The sequence below is a fragment of the Sciurus carolinensis genome, chromosome 9 (genome assembly GCF_902686445.1).
Source record: "Sciurus carolinensis chromosome 9, mSciCar1.2, whole genome shotgun sequence".
NCBI classification, from domain to species: domain Eukaryota; kingdom Metazoa; phylum Chordata; class Mammalia; order Rodentia; family Sciuridae; genus Sciurus; species Sciurus carolinensis.
In genome coordinates, this window is record NC_062221.1 from 92394810 (window position 1) to 92412490 (window position 17681).

The 17681-nt window shown below is 37.1% G+C and overlaps 1 protein-coding gene across 11 annotated transcripts in view; it reads left to right on the forward strand.

Annotated features, from left to right (window-relative positions):
* The window catches only part of Abi3bp (ABI family member 3 binding protein), a 235960-nt gene that overhangs the window by 195679 nt on the left and 22600 nt on the right, over positions 1–17681 (forward strand). For all 11 annotated transcript variants that reach the window (XM_047564816.1, XM_047564821.1, XM_047564817.1 and 8 more), the window contains 6 exons: positions 1364–1429; positions 3067–3135; positions 9846–9923; positions 11461–11553; positions 14214–14342; positions 15012–15080. In XM_047564816.1, the coding sequence (XP_047420772.1) occupies positions 1364–1429; positions 3067–3135; positions 9846–9923; positions 11461–11553; positions 14214–14342; positions 15012–15080 (504 nt within the window). The remainder of the gene's footprint in view (positions 1–1363; positions 1430–3066; positions 3136–9845; positions 9924–11460; positions 11554–14213; positions 14343–15011; positions 15081–17681) is intronic.

A 17681-nucleotide genomic window follows, 5' to 3' on the forward strand; every position in this document is an offset into this window, starting at 1 on the left:
CAGAACCATGATCCTTGGATTTCTTTTCAGCAAAAACCATCTAACGTTCAAAGGGATTTATATGAAAAGCTGAAATAGGTTATATTGGCACTTCTACCACTCTCGGTGAAAACTGAAAAAATAATTAGCAAATTATCATCAGGCATTTTAAGGTCTGTGGGAATTAATTCTTTATAACATTTTGAACATGTTGTCATCCTGGTCACTACCCTTGGGAAGGCCCAAGCCAAGCTGCTAGAGAATTTCAGGATGTCTCTGCTGTTGTTGGCCTGCAGTTTGGCAAAATTCTGCTCATCACAGTCTTTACATTGGAAGCTTATGAATGAGCTATATTATAACCTATTTTGTTGGTGTATTTTTTTTTAGCTCAGTAGGCAAAGCATTGCTGATTTATGGTTATATAAATACCCACTCAAGATGTGACTAAAAGCATCAAAATGATGTAACCTATATACATAGTTTATAAGAGAAATTTTTTCCAGTCTTAGCTAATGCATTACCAAGGAAGTTGGTGGCTGGAGGCAGCTTGCCTTGTCGGGGGTGAGGGGCGAACAGAGAAGAACCCTGGTGGGATGGACCAATTACAGGATGAATAGACACTTTAAAACCTTAGGAAGAGACCTTCATTGTGCCTGCTTACAATGATCAGCCATTTATTCATTCAGTAAGGCTTTATTAGGTGTCCTGCCCTCCAAAACAGGGACAGAGAATAAGGAGGTGGTGTGTTGGTCTCAAGTCTTGCCCAAGTTCTCCCTCCTTGCTTACCTTTCCTTTATGGGTGGGACACCAGACATCATTTTTTTCTCATTCCTACATACAGCATTGTGGATGACATTCGGCATTTATTCATTTCAGAGTTCATGAACAAAGACAATTTGAAAAGATCACATTCTCCTATTCTACTCTACTTACCTATTCAAAAAAAATTTTTTTTAACCCTTAAAGTTTCTTGTCTTCTTTGGCAAAATCATGTTCCATGGCGACTCTTTATTGAGAGACATGCATAGATGTACGCATGGGAACATGGACAGACAGATAGATGGAGGGTTTATATGTTTATTGTGTTAAGCAACAACCTGGTATAATTAATACTCTAGGAAAATGTGACCAAAATGACTAATCCTTAACACACAGTGCAAATGACTTTCTTCAGTCTATGTGCATCGTTGATTTCCAACCATGAATACTTTCACTTGTTTTATATTCCTTTAGCATGAAGTCCATAGTGCATACTTGGAGATTCAGACCATTCTATTTACATACAAAAAAATATACAAGTTGTTAGTCCCTAGGGCTGATAAGTGCCCATCCAGTGGACTTAGAAATGTAAGTTATTAAATATAAAGTGTTTTTTCTATTTCAGCACCACATAGATTGTACACTACTCCTGTGAGACCCAGGATACCTGACAAACCACACATCAGACCAGGTAAATTATTTCTCTTTCCCTGATGACCTAAAGAATCATCAGCTGGGGAAAATATAAAGTGGATTGAAACAGCTAAATTCACTAGGTTAGGGAAGCTATATCCTTAAACTGCAATAAAGGTCATATAAAAATTCTAATCCTTATGAATGGTAGAGAGGTCCTGACAAATCCATGGAAGTGATAGGACTTAATGAAAGTTTTTCATGCATATTTGGATTTAGAGACTACTATGGAACTTTATTGATATTAAAGTAATTTTCAAATATTTTGATATTTGTGCATAAATCACACACACCTTCAATTTTCCATAACAATTTCAAATGTTATTTCTTTCTTCAGAAAAGATGGTCTAGTCTCAGTATAAAAGGAGAATATTTTTACTTGATTCCTTCAGAAAATAAAAAACTCATGGATTCTTAACACCAGGAATAAAGTTATAGGTACATTTTGGGAAATATTTTAAACTTACTGAATTCTCCAAAGGTTCTAAGATATTCCTCCATGAAGCTGAAGAAGATTTTAATGGACTGGCCTACTTGATCCACTTAAATTGCTCCTATGCTAAAGCATAAATTGGACCAACGATTGGTGGTTTTTGTCCTTTTTTTTGTCTATTCTAAGGAGTCTTCTTAAAGTTCTAATTGACGAAACTCACAAAGGAATGATCTTGGCCAGTGTACCTCCAGGCATATGAGAGAAAGAAGAAATAATTTAAAAAAAATTCTTTGGTGTATAGAAAGCCCCCATATTTTGGCTGTAATCTTCCAACTCCTAAAAGTAATTGGCCATAGAAATCTTTTGTAAACATTTCTATGTGACTTTGTGTCACAACAGCTGTTGATGTATAACTGTATGAACATTACTACAAAATATTCAAATAGTAACGATAATGGTTGACAATGGCTAAGTGCTTGTCATGTGCCCTTGAGGTATAGTCGAAGAAACTGAGATGTTAAAAGGAACCAGAAAGGGGATTCAGAGGTCAGCAATCTGGCTCCAGAGCTTGCTCATGTAAGCACAGTGTACTCAGTGATCTTTCTTAGAGTCTCCTCGTTGGACCATTATGTAGATGGCCTCTTAAGGTTCTGTAGTGCTATGGCTTTCTATAGAGCAGGAGAGAAATTTAAATGTTTTCATCTTAGTGTGCAACAGAGGATATGTGCAAGGACTATTATAGTGAAACATCTGTACTAGAGACTCCTATAAAAGGACTACTAACTAGAGTTATGAATTGAATTCTTAATAATATAATACTTCAGGTTTGGAGTTTTCATTAGATATATGTAGTTCTGATTTTCTTCAGTTCTATTTTGGAATGGATCAAATGTGATAAGTGAAACAAAGTAAGTGTTTCCCACTTAGAATTATAAGATCTCTTGCCAGTTTATTTTCAAGTCAAGTATTGAAACCCAGTGACCAACCACCTCAGTACAAATTCAAGACTCTATTTCCAAATTTAAGTCTATGATTTTTATACCAGAATGTGGTTTCTATATTCTGAACAACATTTTTTGGTAAGCCATAATTTTTTATTGCCTGGTTAAATGACTTCCAATTCTCTGTGAAGTTTTGTTTTCCTTGGCAGCAAACTTTTAATAAAAAGACATCTAAACTATTTATTTCCCACTTTATTGTAGTTCTGAATAGGACAAGACCCATTAGACCCAAACCCAGTGGGATACCCAGCAGGAATGGAGTGGGAACAGGTAATAATCACAAATTTATTTCCTTTTGATTCTGTCAAAGCAATAAAAGTTATTATTCATTTTTTATAATTTAGTTGAATTTACACTTCATTTCTTTTTGACTAGTTTTGGAAATTCTTCGTAAAACTGGAATTGAAAGGTGTAATTCATTCCAAAATCAAAACTTCAAATGTCTCTAAAAATATCAAAGAATTTTTCACTTTTCAAAATTTAGCCCACTAAATTAGCTGCCATATACAATCTCACTTCTTAAAAAGAACCTGATTAAATAGGAGTTATTGAATGAGAATAATAAAAGTGGCTGTTACCCTAATTTCAAAACACTTTCCATTCACAGGATGGTCTTTCAGACTATCATTACTTGGTTTTGAAGATAATATATAATTTCTTACAATTATCATCATAATTTTCTTAAGACCTGCATCTGTTAGCAATCTAGAATATGAAATTTAAACAAGAAGTACATTTAATCAGCACAATTAGCAACTGATTGCTGGTTACAGACATATTAATTTTTATAAGTTATTCAACCTAAATGACATAGCCCTAATTTGGTCAGATCTGTGGGGACAAGCATCAAATTATAGATAATTAGGATACTGATATGATGGGAGTTTAAACATCCATCTTACTCCATGGATAAATGATGGTGATTAACTGCCTTGCATGGGATTACATCATCCCCTTAAAGCATTTTTTTAATAGTATAACTTTTATGCTTATATAAAAAAGCATAAAAATTATAATATATTTAGTATGTATGTATTTCATCAATCCATGATGGATTCCTAAAGAGAAAGAGATGTAACACCTAAAGGTATTTAGTCTAAAAATCATTTAGATTTGCTTTAGAATGTGTTTTTTGTACTTTGATAATTATGGTATCTGGAATTTTAGGAATTTGCTTCTCTTCAAATAATAAGGCAAGTATAAGTATTATAAAACATAAAAAGCAAGAAAGCATTCTAATATCAATTTGTGCTCAGCTGTACCTTTGATTCTTCCCAACTATAGGATTAGGCAATACATAATTTCTTTAATTGACATAAACAATTTGACTAGAAAGTGGCCTCATCTCTCAGTTTCTTTTGGGAGGATGATAGGTACAAATTCTTTACTATTTAAATAATTCCTTGGAGGCTGCATAAGTAAAAATAGAAGAAAGCAAATGAAAGAACAAATACAATTGCTAGGATCACACTTGAAAGCCTCTAGCCTTCAGTATAATCAAACATTGACCCTCACTAAGAAACTGCTAGTTGTCTTTCAGAAGGGAAACAGAACATTTTTATATTTTAACTTATCAACAATATGAATATCTATAACTCTCTTTCATGAACTTGTCCTGCATAACTTTGAAAGGATGATATCTTAAATCATTACTTTTCAAGTTAGTCACTGATAGAAAGTGGACTGGTAGTCAGAGATAGAGAAAATGGAATTCATTATTTCCATATTCCTTTCTCCTCTTTCATCTCCACCAAAATTTGTTTTACATGTTGTCTATTCTATTATCCATCTGTTGGGTTCCTCTGTCAAGGAAGGACTTGCTGATCACCTACAAGGAGTAAAGTCAGCAGAAAGCATAGACATGTTATCTCCTCCAGGGTCAGTCTAAGCTGAGAGATCCTTGAATAAAGATCTGAGTGGCACATCTCCATGTCTACCACAATAATGCATAGTGACCAAATGGGATTTACTACTGGAAATGCAAGGTTGGCTCAACATTTAAACTACTGTATTCAGTAATAGAATAAAGGAGAAAAGTCATATGATCAATTGAGTGGATTAAAAAAACCCTCACTAGATAAAGTTCAAAATTCATTCATTATGAAAATTTGGTAATTAGAATTTTTTTTTTAATTTCCTTAAACTGACAGAGGGCATCTATGGGAAGCCAACATCTAACATCATACCTAATGGTGAACGACTGGATGTTATTCTAAGATTAAGAATACAGCATGGATTTCTACATTGCCACTTCTTTTGAATATCATAGTGGAGTGCTGAGCCAGTGCAATAGGGCAAGTAAAGAAGTAAATGGCATCAAGGTTTTAAATCATAATTACCATGAATATCTATGTAATACATTATAAAGGAAAGTTTAACAGCTCTCAGATGTTTGCAAATGTGTTAAGGAATTGGTGATCTAAAAAAAAGTTTTAAAATATATTCTCTTCAGTTTATAGATTTACCATACTCTACCTTCCTTTGATTCTGTATAGTTTTTATTTGCCTTGTTTATAGAAATGAACCTGTTTGTATTGATATCCTTCACTGACATACTTTCACTATCTCATCCACACTCTCTTCTAGCCTCTCTTGAGTATTTTTTTTTTTTTTTTCTTGTACTGGGAATTGAACCAGTGAACTATACCCCTAGTTCATTCGTTCTTTCTTTCTTTCTTTCTTTCTTCCTTTTAATTTTGAGACAGAGTCTTACTAAGTTGTTGAGGGTCTCACTAGATTGCTAAAGCTGGCCTTGAACTTTGCAATCCTCCTAACTTAGTCTCCTGAGTTACTGGGATTACTGGCATGTACCCCCATACCCAATCAATCCACTCTTATTGAGAGACTATTTTTGTGTCAATGGAGTCCATGATATCTTGCCCAGAATATTTTATCATTATTATCCATCTCACATACATTTACTGTAGTTTTTCTTATTGAAGTTTTCAACTCAGATGTTTAACATTAAAAAGTTAGTTGATAAAGGATGTGTTCAGGGTCTATAGGACATACACTTCATGGTCTTAAGTCACCTAAGGTTGTATACTTTGAAGATGACAGAGAAGATAAAAAAGGAGAGGCAGAGGAAGAAAGAAAGATTAATTTTCAGGCCTAAAGACTATAGACCATTGACTATTGGGATCTTTCTCAAAATCTTTCAATAATTCCATTAGTCTTGGGAATGTTTTAAGGTCTCTTGAGCCTGAATTTTTATTTCTTATTTTATAACATCATTACAGATATTTGCCCTGAATTATGTTTCTCTCATGCCTACATGTATAGATTTTACTTAAAGGCTAGAAAATAACTTGCAGAGGTTGAGATTTTAAGTGGGTCATTTTTTTCAGTGTTTTCCTTTTTCAAAGTTTCTACAAAGGCATCTCAATTTAGCTGGTGTGTTCCACACATTAGAATCTTCTAAGTTGGAGAGTTGGGACAGAGATGGTATAGCCTACAAAAGTGAAAATATCTACTGCCTGACCTTTTGCAGAAAAAGTTTACCCACTACCCTGCTGGACTCTCTCTGCCTTTCTCCCAGAAGATTGACTGCTGCTAAATTGTCTAGCTAGTCTCCCTCCAACCAAAATTTATTGAAGGCCCATTATGTGCCAGGCAAAGCATAATTCTGAAGCCATCTTGGCACATGTGATTTGGCAAATACTGTTAAATACCTGAACCCCAGACTCTTTTCTCTACATCCTGATGAGGAAACCACACTTTACTGCCCCCACATAGAGTGTACTTTATAACAAGAACCCAGACTCCTTGGGGTGAGGAATGTGTTTTTCTGGTCTGTGACTAAATCTTCCAGGCTACTGGCTCATTGCCCCTGAAATTTTAGCCAGGTGCTAAGATTGGGGATAAGGGTGCAGAAACCAACCATCCATTAATATCACCCCTTTTCAGTCACAAGGAATGAAGTTACTAATGCATATGAAAATTGATTCCCAGTCTGTTGTTTGTTTGCAAAGTTTTTGTTACTATGGTTAAAAATACCCATATCCTTACTTCATTTTGGACAAAAAAATTAATTTGCTAAGTGGTGAACTATGTAAATCCCAAGATTTTTGGAGAACTCCCATGTGGCAGTTGGGGGCTCATGCTGAGTCTCAAGACTTGGTGCTTCCAGAGCAGAATGTGCTCTTTAAAAGACATGTCAATTAATCCTGCTTGGGGGAAAAAGAATTCAAGCCACAGCCTGGGCCAGACTGATTGAGAGCCAATTCCTGAAGATCCTTTTTCTGCAGTATCTCTTTTACTGGCTTCCTCCCTTTTCCTCCCTGCCTTTGGCCTTCATTTGCTCTCCTCTGACTCAGGGTAACAGAAGTTCACTGGTCTAACCAGGCCTGGAACTTAGTTTCCTGTCCCAAGTACTTTCCACTGAATCCCACAGCTACCCTTCCCTCCCCCCCTGAGGGCCCTTCCAATGCTTTCACATACTACCTAAGCTTCTGTCCATTTCCAAAGGCTGGAGAAGGTCCAGCTAGCAGCTGATATGCTATTTATTTGAGTACTTACACCTAAGGATTCTAACAGTAAGATGCCTCTTTCTTTACCTGTACAGAAAGTAGAAAGAAATGTCTTAGTTTCTTCCAATTTTTATTTTTAATGTCTATTTTCTTCAGTGCTGAGAATCAAAACCATGTCCTTATACATGTTAGGCAAACACTACCACTGAGCTACATCCCCAGCCCAATTTCTCTTTTGGTTTGAAAAGAGACCTGGGGGAATTTGTATCAGTTGTCTGATTTATAAAGTAGCCCAGCAGAATTTTGGATTCTCTTCAGGGACTCTCAATCTCCAACTCATTTGCCCCTTTGGGGACTCACTGCCATGGCTTGTTAAATCTGCATGTGCTTGGTCAAGGATGGTTGAAAGCCGGTGACTTATATTCTGAATCCCACAAACTAGTGGGCACAGCTAGATAACAGAAGCTTGCCAGCCACGGCCATTTAGCCCTCATGTATGGTGGCATCTCATCCTACCCAAGACAGTACAGAACTCTAGTACAGAACTCATTTAGAGTGAGAAGTAGAAGGAAGGAAACAGGAGGACCTAGTGTGTGAGAAAAATGCTTTGGACCCAGGAGTAAGTAGTTCTGGATCCCAGTACTTCCTGTGAATCCCTGCACAGATTGCTTAATCTCTCCTTGCCTTGGGTTCAAATCAGGTTATGAATATTTAAGGTGCTTGCACAATATTGGATCAAACTACTTTGTTTTTCAAGGGTAGAAAGCTTTGGAAAATGGCTGTGAATAAGAATCCACTCAAGGCACACATAAGCTAATGGCCTTCTGGAGTACATAAAAATTCATTTCACCCTCATCAAACCAAGTTATCCTGGTGGCACAAATGGAAGTATTTTCCATTTCCCTGTGCTATTTACAGAGTAACCACTCAAATGGGCCAGTTCCCTGACCCATTACCCCTGTCAGTGGAGCATGGGAAGACCATTCAGCCATGTGTTAACCATGCCTGTGGGGTTAGCCACAAAATAGTCATTACCCTCAGAAACATTTTTTCCTACCACAAATAAGCAACATTTGATTCATGGTTCCATCCAAACATTCTCTGTGATTTTATATATTATCTCTATTCAAGCAGCAGAGAGTGTGAGATTGCAAGATTAGGTTCATCCTTGAATTCCACAGTTAATGTGGGAATGTCTCAGTTTGGGAAAGCAAAGCCTCTGTTGTATATTGAATCAGTGGATCTGCCTGCACATTGGATGGGATTAAGTAAGTAATATCCCCACACAGTCCCTGGAACACAGCACTTGAAACAGGACTGTTGTCATTCCTTTGTTACTGGGGCTATTGCTAACGTACCAACTAGTATATTACTTTCATGTTTTGTTTTGTTTTGTTTTGTTTTTTTAATTTTTAGATATAGATGGACACAATATCTTTATTTTGTTTATTTAGGTTGTTTTTTTTTTTTTTTTTTTTTTTTTTTTTTTTTTTTAATGTGGTGCTGGGGAATGAACCCAGTGCCTCCCTTGTGCTAGGCAAGCACTCTACCACTAAGCCACAACCCCAGACCTCGTTTTTATTTTTAATCTGTAAATTATAGTTAGGTCCTCAGAGTAGGGTTCTTTTTTAGGATGAGTCATTATAGCTGAAGTGATACTTACTATTTAGATTCTAAATAATATCTGTTTCTCTTCTTTCTTAATGAAAACTGTCAGTCAATCAGAGAAGATTATTTTATAACATTTTAAAATAATAATGACAAAAACTAGGTGAAATATACATTGGTTCTCTCTGTTGTAGGGAAGTTACCAAATTCAAGTCTGGATATTTAGGTGAATGACCAAATAATAACTACTAGATTGCATTTGGGGAACTTAGGAGACCAAAAAAAAAAAAAAAAAAAAAAAAGAAAAGAAAAGAAAAGAAAAAAGTCACACAAAGCCATTTTCAATTTGGTTTCTTCCAAATAATAATTTGGAGTTCTAGGCCTATCCAGGGCTAATTTACCAATCCCAAAGTTAAAGATGTAGTTTGGAACCTCAACAGCCTAATAGCCAAGGTCAACTAAAGAATATTTTTCAAGTTAATTCATTAAGTATAAACCCAAACATATTGGAATTCAAAGGTTTTGTACTGGACATGGAGGAGTTAGATGAAAAAAATTTTTTTCAACCACAAAATGTACTCACAAATGCGGGCAAGCTGAAATTCTGCCTGGAGAAGCAGTACCACCCAGGAAGGCAGTGCAGGATGAATATCATGGAAAGTTGTGACAAAACCACAATCTCCAATCCAGCGCTAACTTTACAGAGAAAATATAATCAATGGATGTAGGGCTTGGGATCTTTATCCTTCTGCAGATAGTAGAAGCCAATTAAAATATGGGCACAAAAGCACCAAGGCCCCTGCTCTGCCAAGAATACTATTGACAGCTCTACCAAGTTCCTATGAAGAAGACTTAGCACATTTTTGCTATGTATTTACTCCTTCTTATTTTTTCTTATCATAGGGACCAAGCAAGCACCCAAACCATCAGGTGCTGGTAGAAATGTGTCAGTGGACCTCACCCACTCCACAAAAAAACCAGGTAAGGAATATCTCACCGACTGCCTCACCGCAGCTCAGCTCTAAAAACGTGCAGTGACAGTAACTGCAGTAGTATTAGTTGCATCAGAAACAGCATCATCCCCCCACAGTGTGTCATAGCCAGGTTAACAGCCTGGGCATATTGCTATAAAAACACTCCAAAATATTATCTTTGGGGGAATGAAAAGTGCTCTATGTACATATTAAATATTAATAAGAACCATAAAGGTGTATCAATTTAACAAGTACTTTCTATAATGTTCTTGGGGCCATGATGGACAAATACTGCAATCACTGTGAGTTCTAGTTTTTATCACACTAAAGTTCTGTTCTTGCGTGATTCATTACATTCTTTTGACTGAAATGATGTATGTTCCTGATATAGAAGTATGCTCTTTGTAAATTATGAAGGTGGCAATTCAGATTACCTTTTTTTTTTTTTTAAAGGATTCTATGAGACTTGGTCTTGCACACTAGTCTCTACTACCATCTTTCCCTGAGCAAGCACATGCTCCATCCCACTCTCCCTCCTTCTCCTTCTCCTCCTCTGTCCTCTCTTCCTTTCTCCTTCTCTCCATTTTTCTCTCCCCACCCCACTCCCACCAGTATCCTGGGAAGTACTTAAAGCCATGGGGCATTTTCCTGGACTGACAATTTTACTTGAAGATTTTAAAACCAACATAAGTAATGCAAAGAAAGAAATTTTAAGCTATAACACAAGAATTAAAGTTTGGGTTCAGGTGGACTGCTCCAAAAACTTTAAGTTGGTCAACCCTGTGCAGAATAGATACCTCTATTCAAATTACAAAAAGGTACCTCTTTCTGCTGCTCCTATGATAGACCAGTTAGAAAAGTTTCCTCCCTCTGGGCTGGCAGCCTAGTGCCAGAGCTGTTGGGTGGGTGAGCAGAGTGGGTGTTAAACTTTAGCTCGCATTCATGTGCCTTATCCAAGAGTCCTTGTGCCGTGTACAACCACCACAAGTGGTTAATAGTGACCTTGCTCTCCACAGGCACAGAATTCTTGTTTCTGCCCTTAGGGCTACTTTGGTATAAACTCTTGAGAAGTTCTGAAGATATTTGTCTAATTATAGTTGCATACTGGAGTTGGGAACAGGGTAAAACACCCACGGGGGGTAGGAGGGAAGAAAGAATATGTCTAATTCAAAGCTAAAATAGTATAAGAAATTATCTCAAAATCAAAGGTAAGTGGGGATAATGAAGTTCAAAAATGCTTCTTGTTAAGTCTAAATAGGAATATAAAGAAGTTAAATTCTATATATCTGTCAGTCTTTCAAAAGGTAGATACACCTATGTATCTTTATCTATAGTTAAGGGATGTGCTTTACATATACTGATGTGCTTCATTGTCTCTGGGTACATGCCCAGCATTAATTTAGAGGATGCACTTTTCTATAAATTCTATTTTGTCATCAACTGCTACTTATCAAAAGTTATTTTTTTAAAAAAAACTGTCATTTTGTATAATGAAGCCTTGTGATAGCTCTGTCTGTAATACCACCTCTCAACCACAATCCCAGGGACTCGCCTCCCAGGCTTACCACATAGACCTGTGCCTCCACGGAGAAAACCTCTACCACCAAATAATGTCACCGGGAAACCAGGAAGCACAGGTAGGCCATCCTGTACCTTCCTTCTTCCTCCCTGGTTTCGGTTTTACTAGCCAACCATGGCCCTTCCTGGTGGCTAGCACAGGCACCAGTCCAGCCTCTGGCGTGGAAGACGGCTGCTTATGTTGTAAGTTGCAGCTCTGAGGTCTCCTCCTGACTCTGGGTGGGTGGAGTGAAAGAAACAACCCCTCTGCGTCTGAGCCAGCTTGCCTCTTAGACGTCTGCGTGCCTGGAGCCTAGACAGAAGCTGACTCAGGCCCTTCAACAGGTGGATTATTGGGGACAGATGCTCTATGTTGCCGAGCCCCCAGAGATAATGGAAAATGTGATAACCTGTCATTGACTTATCATTCTGTCTCCTGAAATCCTGTACATCTCACCGAAAGCTCCCCTATCCACTAACCCCATGCCAGGCCCAGGAAGAGGTGGTCATAAACCATCCAGGTGACTGAGTTAGGCTCACTAAGCAGCCAGGAAGGGAGGTGTCTTGGGGGTCAAGCTGCTTCTCCCCTCCACACATAGGTGCAGGTTCCTCTTCCACAGAAAATGCCGTCCTCCCACCCACACAGGCCTGGGATACTCACACATCCCTTCTCTAGTTCCCCAAAGAATTCTCAACATTGCTTTCTCTGTTCAATGTGTCCTTGACACATTCTTCCATTACAGCAAAGAGCAATTATTTTACACCTGTTTTATGCCTGTTTGCATAGGCTGTGAGCTTTGTGATGACAGAAATCTTGATATGTTTTCTCCAAATTGTCAAAACCATATTCAGTGCTTAGCACATAGAGGATATTTGATGAGTTACAACTGAATGAATAAATGAATGGAATTAAGAATCAGTGAAAAATCGATTCAGTTCAGAGCAATGCTTTACCTCATTGCTATTAAGAGCTCTTCTCCTGGGACCTGACAGCAAATCATAGCATGTTTCTCATGGTTCCTTCTCCTCCCAAATCTCTGTTTCCTAAATATTTGGTATGTAGAATTAGGATAAAAGTATTGAAAGCAACTTAGAAAGTGAAACAGAGAAGAGTTTTATGTGAAAGGGAGCGGACATCTCTTTTTGCTGGATAAAAGGAGGGCATGCTGACTGGAAGGTTTGTGATGTCTACGATGATCTCTAGATCCCCTAACTGTTCAGATGAACTCTAGATCCCCCGTGTCTGGAGGAGGAATCGGCCTCATTCATGCTTTTTGTGCTTTTCTGAGTCAAAGCCTCGTGACATGGCCTCGTGAGGATACCAGGTTTTCCTCATTAGTTATAATTCGAGGCAGCTGAGACATGAGTGCCAGTTGCCTGCAGGTCAGACTGAATGAGTCACAGACTGAAAGTGTTGCCTGAGTGTGCCCATGGAATACCCAGGGTCCGCCCCCGCAGAGTCCCCTGGCAAGGCTGCAGGTCTTCAGCAGCAAATCAGTGGCCTTGATTCCTGCTGCATAAATCCTTCTGTCCTCTCAGTGAGTGTAGCTTTGGGACAGCCCATCAAGCCCAAAGAAAACCATCAACACTTTCCCCTTCTGAGATTAACTCTGGTCACTGCTTCCCATGCCCCACCATCCAGGTCCGATCAAAGGAACTGGTGCGCTGAGAAGCCAAACAACAAACAAGGGCAGTAGTGCAGATTTGACCCGATTAACACCACAGAAAAGCATATCCTGAATCCAGGAAATCCGTCAGATGTCTGGGAGTCCTCTGAGGCTCCCTCACGTGGCTGCAGGCACAGTCTTAGGCTGCTGCAGGGCACCTGCCATTTGTCCCCATTTTCAAGATCCACCAAGGCCTCTGAGTCCCACTCTCATTACCAGGGTGAAACTGCTGCCAGCATTTCCTGCTAACTCTGAAAAGTGTGTGAGGGCTGCAGTTGACTTCCCATGGTTTTTCTCGATATCTTGTTGAGGCATTCTCTCTAGGACCAGGAGCATGAGTGTCTAGGGGTGAATCAGAGGCCCCTCTGCCTGACTCTCCTGTGATTCCATGCTGGGCCAGAGCCCTCGGGTCCAGTCATATCCCTTGACTCTTATGGCCCGAGAAGGACTCCTATCCAGAAGAAATATAAAATCCAATCTAAACTCCTCTCTACTGTAAACACTTGGACTTGCCTGGACCATGGGATGGGTCCAGTTTTAGAGATTTAGGAGTATTTTTAGAGTGGAGGCATCACTGCTGAATACAGCAACTCAGGGTATCACTGTTCTGGCACTCAGGCCAGAATAATGGACATTATCCTAGTAATCTTTTTTTTCCCTTCTTCTCTGGCCATCTCCCATGCCTGCCAGTTAAACTTCAAGTTGGGTCATTTCCTGATGTTCTTCCTACAACCTCACTAGAATAGTTCTCCTCCCTGCCTACTGAACACTCCTCTTATTGGCACATCCTCTGTGTAAACATTCCAACCCTCCCCAACACCTTCGATAACTGTAACCACTCCCACTCCTTGCCCCCACTGTGACCTTATCTAGTTCTTTCACAATATCTATGATATTTCAATACCCTTGGCTCACATGTCTACCTCCATCAAGAACCAGGTCTTGTTTCTCTCCAAGCCTGGCCAACAATGCCAAGTCACATGGTAAGTGCTTAACAAATATTTATTGAATAAATAAATGGGAGACTTGGCAATACTTCTATAAAGTCTTACTACTTTGGCTCTACATTACAGGAATCATCTCATCAGGTCGAGTAACTTTTCCACCCCCGAGAGCAACACTCAAACCTACTGGAATCCCCTCAGAGAAACCGGAGACAGACAAAAAGCAGCCAACTGTTCCTGCCTCCGGAGAAGAGCTTGGTTAGTATGTCAGTCGGTTTTCACTGGATGCTTAGCTATGAGGTACTAAAACATTTCAACTTTTGAGAGGGAATAAATCTCAGTTCTAGATCTTTTATTTTACTCAATTTTATCCTCAATTCGGGCATTTTCAATTTTAAAATTATACTTACTTTTAATACATTGTTATAGAATATGTTCCTTTCCTTAGTGGACATAGAATTTGCCAAGTTTATTTCCTAAAATGGCCTAGACTGTACAATCCTCCTACTAAACCTCATGTTATTACTAACTACACATATCTTAAGTTACTAATGAGTATTAACTACTTGATTGTAATTTTTAATTCATTATTTATTATAGTCCAGAACACTTTACAGCAGGACACAATGAAAAGTCTTTTATTGTGGGTGAAGATGTATAAAAATAATAAAAGAAATGAAAGCTACAGAAATTTTTTTTTCTTTTTTTTAATTTATCTTTTAATTTTTTACAGACTGCATTTCAATTCATTGTACACAAATGGGGTACATCATTTCATTTCTATGGTTGTACACGATGTAGATTCATACCATTCGTGTAATCATACAGCAATTTAACTAGAAGAAATATTGACTGTACATAAAGAAATATTGTATTGTGAAGCTTTTCTTCTTTTTCACCAAAATTTTTTGGTATTTTCATTCTTAGGCAACACAACTGACTTTAGCTCAAGCCCAACAAGAGAAACAGATCATCTTGGGAAGCCCAGATTCAAAGGTATGTTTAGCTCTGCATCTTGAGCTTGACATGGCTATTTGAGGAGGGAGGATCAGTCAGACTTTGCTATGTAACAATCATAAAATCTTAGTAGCTTACTGTAATAAAGATTTATTTTTCAAGTCTCTGAAAGTCAACTGAGGGACTGCTGACCTAGGATGTGCTTAGCAAGGTGCACCTGCTTTCTGAAGCAGGTATAGCTGGAGTCTGGTACAGTGATCTAATTCTGGTAACCAGGATAAGGAACCAACATTGAACCAGGAGAAGCCATTCGCAGCAATACAAAGCAAAGAGACGTGGCATCCAAATACACAGCCATATTTAGAGTTTATTTTTATGTATTATCTGCCAATAAACATTGGGCAAAAAAGGTCACATAACCAAGCTCAACCAAAGATGGGGAAGTTTACTTTTTCCATGGACATAGTGAGTATTTTTAAATAATAAAGTATCACAGTAGGAGAGACATAATATGATATAGATCTCAGTATTTTCTTTTGTAATTTTTTTCTGAAGTGTAAAATTTGATCATTTTTAACATATATATTCACTCATGAAGCCATTATCACAATCAAAATAATATACACAGCATGACTTGCAGACCTTTGTCATGTTCCTTTGTAATCCCCCTCCTTAGGTCCCTAGTCAATCCCTAGTCCCTAGGTAACCACAAATGTGCTATATATGGTAGATTAGTATGCACATTACAGAATTTTATACAAATGAAAACATACAGTATGAACTCTTTTTTTGTCTGGCTTATTTGGATGAACACAATTATTTGGAGATCCATCCATGTTACTCTGTGTACCAGTCATCCATCCCTTTTTATTACTGATAGTCATAATAAAAAGTATTATATGAATATAAAATATTTTTTTCTTTAAACCTATTCATGATATTCAAGTGTTCCTAATTTATTTTTTACATTACCGATAAAATTGCTGTGACCACTCATGTACATGTCTTTGTATGGAAATGTGCTTTCATTCCTTTGGGGCAAATACTTAGGGAGGGAATAGCAAAATGATATCTGAGTTTATATTTAACATTTTAAGATTGTGAAACTGTTTTCCAAAGTGGTTGTACTGTTTTACCTTTCTGTAAGCAGTGATGAGGGTTCCAATTCTTCCACATCCTTTCCTGTATGATCAACTTTTTAAGTGTTAGCTATTTTAATAGGTGAGTAGTGATATCTAATTTTTATTTTGGTTTGTTTTTCCCTAAATGACTAAGGATGTTGAACATCGTTTTATGCATTTATTTTCCATCCATCTATATTTTTTTGGTATATCTAAATTTTTGCCCACTTTTTAAATGGAATTGTCTACCTATTGAATTTTGAGTATATTTATGTTTTCGGTACAAGAACTTTTTCAGATACGTGCATTGCAAATATTTTCTCCCAGTATGTGTCTTCTCTTTTTAATTAATGAAGCTATTTACCAATTTTTATATGGAATTCACTTTCTTTAATAGGTATAGTACTTCTCGCTATTTATTTTCTTTAGTATTTTTTCTTTTTTAGTGAACTTTGATAGCTTGTGTCTTTCACAAGCCGTTAGTCCATTTTATCTAAGTTGTCAAATCTATTTACATTAAGTTCATAATATTCCTTCACTATCTTTCTAATATCTGGATTTTTTTGGTGTTACATCTAATAAATTATTGGCAAATCAAAGGTCACAAATAGTCGTGCCCCCATGATTTCCCTCTAGAAGTTTTACAATTTTGCATTTAGATTTCTGATGAACATTGAGTGAATGATGTATTGATTTTGTATATGATACAAACTATGAATTCATGTCCATTTTTTTGATTTTGAATATAGTTGTTACAGCATTATTTATTGAAATAACATCTTTCTCTACTGAACTGTATTTTTACTTTTGTCAAAAATCAATTGCCCACATGTATGTGAATCTGTCTGTGTCTCTCTAGTCTGTTCTATTGATCTACTTATCTACCTTTATACCAATACAACACTTTCTGGATTCCTATGTTTTATAATAAATTTTGCAATCAAATTGTGCTAGTCATCCATCATTGTTATTTTTTAAAGCTGCTTTGGTGATTCTGTATCCTTTTCATTTCCATATGAATTTTAGAAACAGCTTGTCACTGTCTAAAAAACAGTTTGCTTGGATTTTGATTGAAATTAGGTTGGATCTATAGGTCATTTGGGAACAATTCACAACTAAATAGTGAACATAGTATATCCTACCATTTACTTAGGTCTTTTAATTTCTCTCACCAATGTTTTATAGTTTTCATTGTAAAGAAAATCATAAAATTCATGTTTTAATTTCAATTTCTAATTGTTTATTGCTAATATGTAAAAACAATTGATTTTTGTACAGTGATCTTATATGATCTTTGATATTGTTAGGAATAATCTTCACCTTGCCTTTTTTTCTCTCTTCATCCCATCTAGCCTCTTTTTTAACCTGCTTTTAAATTCAGCATTTTATGACTCTGTTTTATCTTTTTGATGTGCGACATCTGTCATTTTTTGTTATTTTAGTTGTTGCTTTGGGGTTCACAGTCTGCATCTTTAGCTTATCATAATCTACTTTCCCACAAAATAAAAAGAAACTTCAC